Source organism: Callorhinus ursinus, unplaced genomic scaffold (genome assembly GCF_003265705.2).
Source record: "Callorhinus ursinus isolate GAN/ISIS: 27379988/994484 unplaced genomic scaffold, GSC_fseal_2.0 scaffold71, whole genome shotgun sequence".
Taxonomy (NCBI): Eukaryota; Metazoa; Chordata; class Mammalia; order Carnivora; family Otariidae; genus Callorhinus; species Callorhinus ursinus.
Genome location: NW_027397133.1, coordinates 5322070 through 5335250, shown reverse-complemented (window position 1 = coordinate 5335250; position 13181 = coordinate 5322070). Strand labels below are relative to the sequence as shown.

Here is a 13181-nt window from a genome sequence, read left to right as displayed (position 1 = left end):
CTTGTATTTGGTACTAGGTGCTAAGTAAACAGTAGAAAAAGCAACAACAACAGAAGTATAGAGGTTGTGACACGGATCTTTGACCATAAGGCACTGTTCCACCAGACTAATTTTTTTTAAAAAAAATAGCTTTACTATTGTTATAAAATTGATATATATACTGTGTTAAAAAGTAAAATACATACAAGTACACAAATGTTATTACACACCCCGCATCCCACTTACTAAAGATAAGCAGTTATCAGACTGACCTTTCACACATTTTTGTGTCTTTCTCTCTATATAAACATACACACGCAAAAAGCATATTAACAAAACGGGGCCATACTAAAATGGCTCTCCAACTTTCTTGGTTCACAAAATGGTTTGTGGGCAACCTTCAATGTCTATGTAGGTGTACCTGAATATTCTTAGTGGTTTTCACTCATTTACATGTGCCTTAATTTATTACACTTGGAGTATTAATATTTTTTTTTATTTTGCTATGGTAAGAAAATGCTAAGAAACTCAGTCATATGCATACATCTTTTTCCGTATGTGCAACTACCTCCCAAGTATCAATTACTACACACTTATTGCCACTTCAAAGGTTACACGAATCTGAACTTGATACACTGACAAATTCTTTCCCAAAAGACTACTTTTTTTCACCCCCCACCAATAAACTCACAGGTGCAGGTTTCCACAGATCCCCACTGATGGTGGTTTTGGTGACTCTATTTTTCCACGGCTATTCTGACAAGTTCAAATGGTATTTCTGATTCTTTAAAATGCTCTAATAGTTGTCTTGTCTGTTTAAAAACATGAAATGAAATGGGGCAGAAGCATTATACCCATGATAGCAATAAAACAAATTAACCTATAAATTCAATGCAACGCCAATTGGCTTTCGTGTTTAACACCTGGTAAAATGAGGGGTGCCTGGGTGGCTCAGTCGGTTGAGCGTCCGACTCTTACCTCGTCTCAGGTCTGGATCTCGGGGTTGTGAGTTCAAGCCCCACACTGGGCTCCCTGCCGGGCCCATATGGAGCCTACTTCAAAACAAAACAGAACCAACCTGATAAAATGAAACGGCTCCGCAGTTCAGTACGACCTCTCTAGGAGAGCAGTTTATCTCTAGGAGATGAAACACATTCACCACCACGTGACATAAAAAGGTGTATGTGGAGACACATCATCCACACCTGCCAAGAGGGGGACCCTCCCTCTAACTGTTCCTGCTCTTCTAAAAGCGACTGGCCTCAACCCACAGTAACACCATCTTTCAATTTCTGTAAAATCGATCTTCTAAAAGGTACACACAATAGCAAGGTGGCCATTCTTTCCTACATTTGTCCCATCTGCGGGTATTTTCCACCCACCCCCCACCCCCACCAAGGCATCCGTGTCCACCACCTGCTCCTCTCATTTAGAAGCGCTCCCTCCTGGGCCGACTCTGAGGAGAGTGACGATCTTTACTGAGGCCCCGCCCCTGCTTCCTTAAGGATGGCCCGCCGGGCGACATACTCTCGGAGACGAGGAAGCCCGCGACTCAAGCGCTCTTCCCGCTTCTCGAACTTCCGGGTCTTTCCTTCCTCCGCAGCAAGGGCCGCGTGACCAGGTCAGCCTCCCCCAGCAGCCGACCCTACACAGCACGTTCCCAAAGGCTTCCTCCCGCGCCGGCGCTCGGGTGAGCAGAAAGTTCGGGATGCCATCCGAACGCTCGCCTACTTGTCAGGTTTCTCACTCCCGTGCACCCGCTGATGATTCCGCAGGCCCGAGCTGTAGCTGAAGCCCTTCCCGCACTGCCCGCACGTGTAGGGCTTCTCGCCCGTGTGGACCCTCTGGTGGACGTGAAGACAGGAGCTTCGGCCAAAGCCCTTCCCACACTCCTCGCATCTGTAGGGCTTCTCGCCCGTGTGGACCCTCTGATGACCCTGAAGGTGTGAGCTCTGACTGTAGCCCTTCCCGCACACGTCGCATCTATAAGGCTTCTCCCCGCTGTGCACCCTCTTGTGACTGAGGAGCCCTGAGCCGTATCTGAAGCCCTTGCCACACTCGTAACACGTGTAGGGCTTCTCGCCCGTGTGCAACCTCTGGTGGGTGCGGAGATTGGAGCCGTAACTGAAGCCCTTGCCGCACTGATCACACGTGTAGGGCTTCTTGCCCGTGTGGATGCGCTGGTGCTTGTAGAGACTTGAGGTGCACCGGAAGCCCTTACCGCACTCCTCGCATTTGTAAGGTTTCTCGCCGGTGTGCACCCTCTGGTGGATGAGGAGCCCCGAGCTGTAACTGAAGCCTTTGCCGCACTCGGCGCACTTGTAGGGCTTCTCGCCCGTGTGCGTCCTCTGATGGATGAGGAGGTCGGAGCTGTAAATGAAGCCCTTCCCACACACGTCGCACACGAAGGGCCGCTCGCCCGTGTGGACCCTCTGGTGGCTATGCAGGTCTGAATTCCGCCGGAAGCCCTTCCCGCACTCGACGCACTTATAGGGCTTCTCGCCGGTGTGGACCCTCTGGTGGACGTGCAGGTCCGAGCTGCGGCCGAAGCCCTTCCCGCACTCGCACTTGTAGGGCTTCTCGCCCGTGTGCAGCCGCTGGTGCCGGAGGAGCCCCGAGCTGTAACTGAAACCCTTGCCGCACACGTCGCATTCGAAGAGCCGCTGCCCCGTGTGGACGCGCTGGTGCGCCTGGAGGTACGAGTTGTAGCTGAAACCCTTGTCGCACTTGTCACACTGGTAGGGCTTCTGGCCCGCGTGCGCCTTCTGGTGGCTGCTGAGGTGGGAGCTGCACGTGAAGCCCTGCCCGCACTGGGCGCAGCTGTAGGGCTTCTCCCCGGGGTGCACGTGCTGGTGCTTGTGGAGCGCCGACTTGGCGTAGAAGCCCTTGCCGCACTCGCTGCACGTGTAGGGCTTCTCGCCCGTGTGCAGCCGCTGGTGCACCTGCAGCACCGAGCTGTAGCTGAAGCCCTTCCCGCACTCGCCGCATTTGTACGGCTTCTCGCCGGTGTGGACCCTCTGGTGGACCAGCAGGTTTGAGCTGCGGCCGAAGGCCTTCCCACACTCCTCGCACGCGTACGGCTTCTTGCCCGTATGCACGCCCTGGTGAATGAGGAGGATCGACTGGTAGCGGAAGCCCTTCCCGCACACATCGCAGCTGTAGGGCATCTCCGCGGCAGGGGCCCGGGGCCTGCTGGGCCCGCGCGGGTTCTGCCGCGGGCCCCGGCCGCACTCCTTACTTTTAGAGGCTTTCTCGCCCGAAGGAGTCCTTTGCGGTCTCTCGAGGTGGGCGGTCGGCCTCAAGCCCGGGCCGAACTCGTTTTTATGGGGTTTCTCTCTCGAGGGCCCTCTTGGATGAGTGGGAAGGTGGGACTCTTCCCTGCAGCCGTTTCCACAGCCATTTCTTTTCCGGTCATACTCTTGGGGGTTGTTAGGGCGATGAAGTATCGGCTTTTTAACGCGGTCCTTTCCACACCGATAGCAATTACAGGGCCTCTCTCTTTCAGGGAATCTGTGGTCAGTGTGACAACGTGATAACCAGCTGAAGTCGTAACTGTCCCCCTCATGTTTATATATTGTATCTGGCCTGTCAAGTTTTTTACACCTTTCACGAATGTTCCCCGGCTCATTCACAAAGGCTTTCATCCAAGAATCTTGCCCGGATACCGGTCTTACAGCTTTCCAGGGTGGAAACTCTTGATTTTCTGAGCCGATGGGTCTCTGTAGACTGCCCACCAGATTGTCAATGTGTGAACCCCGAGCAGGTGCTCCTTCCCACCCTTGGCAGGGAGAAGCGTCTTCTGAGAACTGGAAACTTTTCCCTTGAAGATTTACTCTATGATCCTGACTCCCAGTTAATTCACCAGTCACCTGTTCCCAGATTTTCCAGTAGGAGAGCTCCCTGGAGGAAAGGCACTTTAATTCTCTTTCTTGAATATACTCCATTTCCTTTTCATTCTTGTCTCCTATGGGGTGAGAGACAATTCAGAGATGAGAACAAATACAAGATTGCCTCAGGGATCTCAAGCCAGGTCATGCTTTCAGACTCGGGCCAGTAATGAGCCTAGAGCAAAATTCACCTGTGTGTATCGTAACTACCAGGGCACTTCTTTTATGTCTTAAAAAAAAGAGGTTCCTGTTAACAAGCTTTGAAGCTAAATGTGAATATGATCCTACTAGTAACAAACTACATCTCATCATCTACTTGCCGAGCAAGAAATTCCCAACAGGTTCCTGCAGAGAAAATTCACTTCTCCACTTACTGCTGTTGTTGTTAACAATAATATTCAACATTATTGAAACGCTCCCTATATGCTAACGATATACACCCGCTAACTCCTTTTACCTCCAGAATAACATTGAGCTGGGGACCCTTACCATTTTCACTTTATGGATGAGGGTCCCACGGCACAAAGAGGGTGAGTAACCTGGTGCAGTCACCCCGCCATGCTGTGCGGAAGGGGAGGGTGGGGAGTCAAACACAGAAGTCTGGTTTTAGGGCCACACTTAGTGCTGTCCCCCACAGTGACTCTAATTCTGGGCATGTGTGAGCTGAACCTGGGGGAGGAACGAAGCACCAAGTCCTCCAAAGTGCACCAGCTGTGTCCCAGCCTTCTGGGAGCATGTCAGTTAGGAATCCACATGACACAAGGCACAGAGGCATAAAAATATTCAACGTATCCCTGTCACTGCCTGCGAATCATCAAATTGTCACATTTACTGTGTAGGTCCAGGTAAGTTAAAATCTGTCCGTGCTTTTTGATATTCTTTATTGGTGATTTTTACCTTCAAGGGCCGAAATAACACAAATCTGTTTATAACTGAGGATGCCTAGGATATAGGAGTTAAATGGGTTCAGTGGGTATAAACAGGACATAGGAGTTAACTGGCTTATCTTACACTGCCCGGCTGTTTCTATCAGAGGGAGGCAAGTCCAGGGACCCCCTCTGTCACTCTGGGTACATCATCTGAAAAGCATGAAGGAATCACGAGAAGGTGGGAACTGAGTAGCAGAAATGAGGTCACAGAACAATCACCTACAACAGTATGTGGTGTCCTCAGGTAAGATCGAGGGTTGGAAGGGGTCTTAGGTGACAAGCTTACCCCCTCCCTGCCTGCTCAGGACTCCAGGCTCCACAGTTCTCGCCTGGGTGCGCATCTCTTGGATTTTCTCTGTTATCCAAGTCTTTCTGCCTTTTTTCCAAAGGGTACGGTATCTTATCAGGTTTGAAAGGTTGTTGCCCTGAAAATACAAGGCTTAGGCGCATTTTTGAGGTGCAAAAAGTAATCAGAAAATGTAGCCCTAATTCCATGACTTTCAAGCCTTTGAAGGACAGGCAGAGAGAAGATTCAAGATTGGCCAAAAGAAACTTCTTTATAACAGTTCTATCTAAAAAGTGGGATTTAACCTGTATACAAAGACCAGAAATACCCTCTCCTCAGGGAACAAGAACGCTCCAATCAAGGTAAGTGTCGATCACCCAGACATTCCCTTACCCACAGAGAGCAGGTTCCTAAAGTTCTCCAGCATCACGTCTCGGTACAACTTCCTCTGGGCGCAGTCCAGCAGCCTCAGCTCCTCCTCAGTGAAGACCACCGCCACGTCCCTGAAGGTCAATGGCTCCTAAAACGTGAAACACCATTAACACAAACACCAGATGAAAGGTAAAATTGGAGTCACTAAGAAGAGTAGGCAAGCAAGCAGGAAGTTGCTCCATCTGGCAGGTCAAACCAAGTTTTGTTAATGTCCGATGCCAATAATGTCGATTCTAAGCAACGGATCTTCCATGGTTAACCAGAGAGCAAAGCAAGGAACACTAACTACTGTTGGTTCGGTGTAAGTAAGCACTTCTGAAGGCAGTTCCATAGAATTACAGTGCTTCAGTCAAACAGTCTGTTCATTTGACAATTTGACTCTGACTTGTAGAATACCTAAACTTTTCCTCCACAGCGACTGTGCCAACAGTGTGTGATGTTAGAGTGCACATGTCTGCACACACCCCAAAACCACCTTGTCCGCCAGAAGGACTGTTCTTCACCAACCAGCCCCTCGCCCCTCCATCAGCAGTTGGGCAAATCCTGCTCTTTGCTCGCTAGCCCCCCACCCCCCTCCCCACACACACGCCTTTTATAGGCCTCCATGTCCTCGCTGAACAGAAGCAACCAGTGGGTGCTTATGCAACCGTATCCACAACCAGATGAGGCCCTTCAAATCATGCTGTGTCCTCCTCAGTCATGAGCTGAGGCCCAAGGTTTTTTGTGAAGGAGAACTGGAGTGTGAATGCTTTACTAATGCAATACTGTGAGCACTGCAGAAATCAAAATGATTATAAACCCCTCTCCTCGGGGAGCCTGGCTGGCTCAGTCAGAAGAGCGTGCTACTCTTGATCTCAGGGTCATGAGTTCAAGCCCCATGTTGGGTGTAGAGATTACCAAAAAATAATGATAATAATACACTTAAAAAAAAAAAATCCCTGTCCTCAAGGATTCTATAAATCAAGACACAGGTTAGCAATGGTCTTCTAAATCACAGTTTGTGATCTTTTCTGTTCCATGGCCTCCTCTGGCAGTCTGGTGACACTTACGGACTCTTACTCAGAATAATGTTGTAAATGCATAAAATAAAACAAAGGATTGTTTTAAAGGCTAATTATACAGGAATACAATGTTCAAAAATAATAAAACACAAAGGATGTGCTTCTTTGTACACATTAAATATCAAGAATGAATTAACTACTGTAATTTCAACTTAGTAATGAGCGTAAGTAAAATTCTGCAACATCTACACCAGCTAAGACTTAGCGTGGTTAAAAAAACAAAGCAAAATCAGCAAAGGGAAAAGCCCTGTGGGGTGAAGTCTAGAGGAAGCCAGGTGCAAAGAGGTGTACTGCTCTAACAAATCGTAGCCATGAATACAACTACACACTGAGCCCCTTGGGTCTGGCAAATCTCTGAACGTGGGAGTGGTCTCAGGGACCCCTGAACCAGGAGGTGAAGTAACCTGGCCATGGTCTCACAGCCAGTTAAAGCAGAGGTCTAGTTCAGGCTGAACACACAGAGGTCTAGTTCCAGAGCCACTAAACCTTAACAACTGTCCTATAAAGGCCAAGATGTGAGTCACCAGGGGACCAGAAATGAGTCTATAAAGCAGATGATATTAATACCTTATATTTACAGAAAAACTACTGTAAGGCAGGCTCTAGCCTTAGTATTTTTTAAAGATTTATTTACTTGTCAGAGCACGAACAGGGGGAGCAGAGGCAGAGGGAGAAGCGGACTCCCCCCTGAGCAGGGAGCCCGACGCAGTGCTCCATCCCAGGACGCTGGGATCATGACCTGAGCCGAAGGCAGATGCTTAACCGACTGGGCCACCCAGGCATCCCTCTAGCCTAAGTATTTTTATATGATTGATCTCACTTAGTCCTCACAGAACTCATGGAAAATGAGAACTTTCTGGAGTGTCGGGAATGTTCTCTCATCGGCTCTATTATCAGTAACTACTCACAAGGCAGTGACTAGGGCTATCTCCGCTTCACTGATGAGAAACCTGGGGTCTCAGAAAGGGAATATTATTTGTCGAAGATCATACACCTAACAAGAGGTGAGTCAGGATTGAACTCTGGCAGCCTGGCTAACCATGCGGAAACCACTCTACTATCCTGCTGCCCCAATGAGAATCAGAGGGGCCAGGCCAGAGGAACCCACCTCCCCATTTTGGAAAAGGAGTGCCACCAAGAAAGCACACTTCCAAGCACAATCCTAGATCAATCCCAAGACTAGAGGCAGTGTAACGGTGGGGAGAAAGCTTGGGCCAGAGGCAGTCTGACAATTAATTAAACCTATGCAGACCTGCCACTATCTCCCGAATCTTTAAATCCAGCCCTGCCGTCTACACTGAGCCCTGCCGACTCCAACCACCACCTGGGTGTCTAATGGTATCGTGAAGCAGAAACAGCCCAACCAGAAGTGAGTCCTTCCTCCCAAATAGTTCTCTTCTAACCTGCCCAACGTGGGTAAACACAAGTACCATCGACCTTCAAGGCATCCTTGATTCTTTCCTTTTCCTTATTTCCTACATCTAATTCATTAAAAAAAAAAAAAATTCTGCCAATTATTATTCCAAAGTAGACTTTAAATCTCTCCGTTTCTCCCCGTCATAACTTCCACCTCTCTAATCCGACTCGTCATCATCCTTTGCTCGGATGACTGCAGGAACCTTCTCTCAATTCACCCGGCCTACGCCCCTCAAGACAATGAGAGCAATGATCTTGTTTTTAACCTGTCTCCCCCTTCTAGAATGCCAGCCCCATGAAGGCAGGGGTGTTTTATCTGTTTTGCTCTCTGATATATCACCAGGGCTTAGAATAATGTTTGGCCCATAGTAGGTGTCCAACAGATATTTGCTGAATGAATAGGGAAAGGAGGAATAATAACTTCTGAACTTCAAAAGTACATATTCAATATAAACAGTAAAACAATACAGAGACATACAAGTAACTCAGTGGACCAGGACGCAGGAACAGTCCCATTACAGGAAAGCTAAGTCAATATATAGGTATATATATGTGTGTATATATATATATATACACCTATTAAATATTTATACATGTACATGTATAAATATATACAAAATATATAAATGATAAAAGTAGTACTTTAGGGGCACCTGGGTGGCTCAGTTGTTAAGCGTCTGCCTTCGGCTCAGGTCATGATCCCAGGGTCCTGGGATCGAGCCCCGCATCGGGCTCCCTGCTCTGCGGGAAGCCTGCTTCTCCCTCTCCCACTCCCCCTGCTTGTGTTCCCTCTCTCGCTGTGTGTCTCTCTGTCAAATAAATAAATAAAATCTTTAAAAAAAAAAAGTACTTTAGTTGACTTGCAAATGAATGACAAATATAATAAATGGCACCGTAATGACTGGCTATCCATCTTGAAGAAAATGAAATTGTCAACCTTACACCTCTTACAAAAACAAGTTACAGCCATATTAGAGATTAAAACGTTCTTAATCTAAATAAAAACCCATTTACGTGCCTTTTTGTGATTAAGCTTAGAACGGATAAGGCTAGATATGGAACCAGATTTTCAAAAGGGAACTAACAAATCATTTAACTAGGCGAAAATATGACACTTCTTTATGGTCGGTCAACTCACCATTCACAAAGTCAAGGTTGAAAGTTAACTGTCACCACTTTTGATGGGTGAGTTAACAACCCGACTCTTGAAAGAGCTCCTTTCATTAATTGATGCAAATGGGTGAAAGCCTTTCATAAGCAATTCTCAGATGAGAAAACACAACTGCAGCAAACATATGAAGATGGTCATCATGCACCCACTGTGTGACGAACTGCAAAACACATGAGAGGTCTTAGCCACACACCCAGCTCCATCAGATTAGCAAAAATGTACTCAGAAAGCCTTGGGGGAAAATCTTGCCAAAAAAAATTTAATCAGAATTCTCAGAAGTGTAGGGGCGCCTGGGTGGCTCAGTCGGTTAAGCATCTGCCTTCGGCTCGGGTCATGATCTCAGGGTCCTGGGATCGAGCCCCGCATCGGGCTCCCTGCTCAGCAGAGAGCCTGTTTCTCCCTCTCCTTCTGCCTGCCGCTCTGCCTACTTGTGCTCTCTCTCTCTGTGTGTGTGTCAAATAAAGAAATAAAAATCTTTAAAAAAAAAAAAAAAGGAATTCTCAGAAGCGTAAAAAAAAAAAAAAATCACTGCTATGATTACGGGAAAATATAACCTCAAGAGAGGCGCTAATCAGAAGAAGGAACATCACTGAAGCAGAAGCCAGTGAATGGAGCACAGAGCAGCCTCCTGGAATATGATGGAAAATTCCAAAGAGAACAAAAGGTGAAGGATAGGGAGGACAGATCCAGAAGTTACACCTTTCATAACAGGAATTCCAGGGGGGGTCCAAATGAATAAAAGAATAGTAACAGTAGACATCCAGGCAGGAAAAGAATTAATGTCAGAAGATCGCAGAGCAAGGGCAGTTAAGGGGTGACCCTTGCAAATGACGCTCAGCCAAGCTGCTGTCAACAGACCTTTCCGGGGGGAAAAAATGCTAAAGTAACTAATAAGTCAGAATAAACTCTGTTCACCAGAAGATGAATGGAGAAGCCATGAGAAAAAGACCAGCCCGAGACGGAATGCCAGTTCTCAAGGGATGAATGAAGAATTTTCAGCTTAGGCAATTTGCCATTTGGGCATAAAGGTTAGAACAGACATTTTTCAGCATGGGAATGCTCAGTGCGTACAGCCTCCACAAGTCTCCGGGAAGAGCAAATTGTGGAGTCACATTAAGGCAACCACAGATAAATCAAAATGAAGGCAGGAATGAAGAAACCGGTGAAAAGGACACATGGTGGACAATGACCTCTAGACACAGAACTGAGACAAGTCCCCTGTGGGAATCGGTGGTGACAAATCCGAAGATAATGATAGTAAAAACAGCATCATATCGGGAGACGGTGGGAAGTAAAGAAGTGTTCATTTCTTCAGCCCTCAGAGTAGGAAGTTCATCAATAACATTTAAAATTAAAGCATATTATAAAAATGACTCAAAGTTTCCAAATTTTTCTATGTCTTTCCATAAAAAAAGAAAGCTTTATAAAATAATCTCACATGTGCTGAAAAAATATGTACTTAAAATTTTACAGTTGTGGGCGCCTGGGTGGCTCAGTTGGTTAAGCGACTGCCTTCGGCTCAGGTCATGATCCTGGAGTCCCGGGATCGAGTCCCGCATCAGGCTCCCTGCTCAGCGGGGAGTCTGCTTCTCCCTCGGACCCTCTCCCCCTCATGCTCTCTCTCTATCTCATTCTCTCTCCCAAATAATAAAATCTTTAAAAAAAAATTTTACAATTGATTTCTTTTTCTTTCGACTTAAAAGTTAACACGTATGCATGTATCTACCGTGTGTGTGTGTGTGTGTGTGTGTGTGTGTGTGTGAGAGAGAGAGAGAGAGAGAGAGAGAGAGAGAGAGAGAGAGAGAAAGCACAAGCATGTGCACATCTTTCTACGTCCTAATAGTTTCATCCACTTTATCTCACTGGACAGCAGCACAAAATCTAAACGAGAACAAGTGAAACCATGATAATCCATCAATCCAATGGATGGACACAGAGTCCACTCCCCGACATTTTTTTTTTTTCTTTGCTCTTATGAACAACACTGCAACGATCATTCTGCAGACACTTGCTCTGATTTAGAATGAACCTGTAGAGTGGGGAATATTGGAGCAGACACATGCGGAACTTCCAGAAAGGCTAAAAATGCCCCTTGCAATTGTGTGCAAGTACCTGTTTCTCCGTTGGGCTCACAGTGAATGCTGATCTTTCAAATCTTTGGTCATCTGCTAAAAAAAAAAAAAGAAAAGAATCCTACCTTGTTTGAATCTGTACTGCTTTGACTAATAGAGGTTGATCGTCTTTTCATATAATTATTGGCCATTTGTGTTTCTTATTTCTGAACAAGAACGTTTGGGCATTTGAAACCCTCTTCCAAAAATAAAGATATTATACTTTATAATTTTGTCATAGATGAAATGTCTTTTCCCTGATTATGCTCTCTTTTAACATTGTTCATGGGGTACTTCTGGGTAGGGCGTATAATCTGGAGACTATAACATCTGTAAATGAATCACAGAAAGGTCCCGTAGAGGAGAACAACTCAGGGAAGAAGGATTCATTATCTGGAGAGTAACCTCTCTGCGTAATTTAGGCTCGGGCCCTTAGATGAAATGATTATTTATTGGCAGGAGCATGTAGAGAAGAATGGCGAATTACAGCCATACCGACCCAGGTTCAAATCCAGAATTCCCTGCTCGTTTCTTCCTTTCTAACCCCGGATCCTATCATCTCTCTCACATGCTACGTTGTGGATAAATGCAATGAGCAATGTAATTACTCGCCCAATACATGGTTTTCTCTGTTCCCTCTTACCAAGGGAGGGGGATATTTTTACGCTCTGATGCCTGGCGTGTTATTTCTGGAGTGAAAAGAGATCTCAACCCACCTGAAACTTGGTCTTGTCCTCCCCATCCTGAGAAAGGGCTGAGGCTTGAGGGCAGACAGCTGCAGGAGAAGGAAGCCATAAGACGAGGGGGCTCCCGCCTGGGCTCACGGACCATCTACTGGGACCCCAGCAAGGTCTGCTGCTTCCCACACTGGATTCTCCTCCTCCCCCTCACCTGTCCTCTCTCCACACCCGGCTCCGATCCTCCCCCGCCGCACTCCCTTCCTGAGCTCTCGCCTCTCTCCCCAGGCCTTGAGGTCCAAGTCTCCATGATCGCCTCTCCTGAGTTTTCCCAGAGTGGAAGCAATTTTATTTCTCTTCTGGTCTTCCTAATCCGGAGAAGCAGAAGATCCGGGCCTTCTTCACTCTTAAGGATCTCCAAGTTCTGACAAGGAGCATCGGATGGCTCCCTGGGCTCAGAAGGAAGGACCTGCCTCCACCTTCACGCTCCACAGCCTGGTTGGTTCCCATGTTCCAGGGACCTGTGGGCTCAAGAGGGGAACTCAACTTTATCCAGTCCTTTCTTCTGGCCCCCAAAGCTCTGGGTCTCTAGTGTGGTGCACACCCTCTAGAGACCATTTGCTTGGTGGACGCTTACTGAGTCGCTATATGCATAGTCCCTGCTCCGGAGAGACTCATGGTCCACAGGGCCAAGAACGCTGCAGATGGCTGAAGACAGTCCGAGAAGTTTCTGCGGGAGGGCCTAGCAGCGGAAGCGTTGCAGTGACACACAGGGGCCCTACAGAAGGGTGCAGATGCCACAGACGCAAGACCTGTGTTTTGTGAAGGAGAATCTGGAGTGTGAATGCTTTACTCATGTGATACTGTGAGCATTGCAGAAATAAAAACGATGAAAAATCCCTGTCTTCAGGGCGCCTGGCTGGCTCAGTTGGAAGAGTGTGCTACTCTCGATCTCAGGGTCATGAGTTCAAGCCCCCACGCTGGGTGTAGAGATTACAAAAAAATAAAAATAATAAACTTAAAAAAAAAAAATCCCGGTCCTCAAGGATTCTATAAATCAAGATTCAGGTTAGCAAAGGTCTTCTAAATCAGTTTGTGATCTTTCTGTTCTATGGCCTGATTTGGCAGTCTGTTGATACTTACGGACTCGTACCTAGAATAATGTTGTAAATGCATAAAATAAAACACACATGATTACTTTAAAGCCTAATTATACTAGAATACAACGTTCA

General features: G+C 47.0%; 1 protein-coding gene across 5 annotated transcripts; it reads right to left on the bottom strand.

The window, feature by feature from the left end:
• ZNF229 (zinc finger protein 229) lies at positions 1-12135 on the bottom strand. 5 transcript variants are annotated; one of them, XM_025849574.2, is made up of 4 exons: positions 11989-12135; positions 11274-11329; positions 5475-5601; positions 1-3943 (listed from the first exon to the last, which is right to left on the bottom strand). In XM_025849574.2, the coding sequence occupies exons 1-4, from the start codon at positions 12101-12103 to the stop codon at positions 1707-1709; spliced, it is 2535 nt and encodes an 844-aa protein (XP_025705359.2). In that variant the 5' UTR covers positions 12104-12135; the 3' UTR covers positions 1-1706. The 5 variants fall into 5 exon arrangements, with proteins under 5 accessions (XP_025705359.2, XP_025705360.2, XP_025705356.2 ...); XM_025849575.2 differs by having other exon boundaries at positions 11274-11326; XM_025849571.2 differs by lacking the exon at positions 11989-12135 and adding an exon at positions 9129-9321 and having other exon boundaries at positions 11274-11972.
• Positions 12136-13181: the final 1046 nt, after the last annotated feature.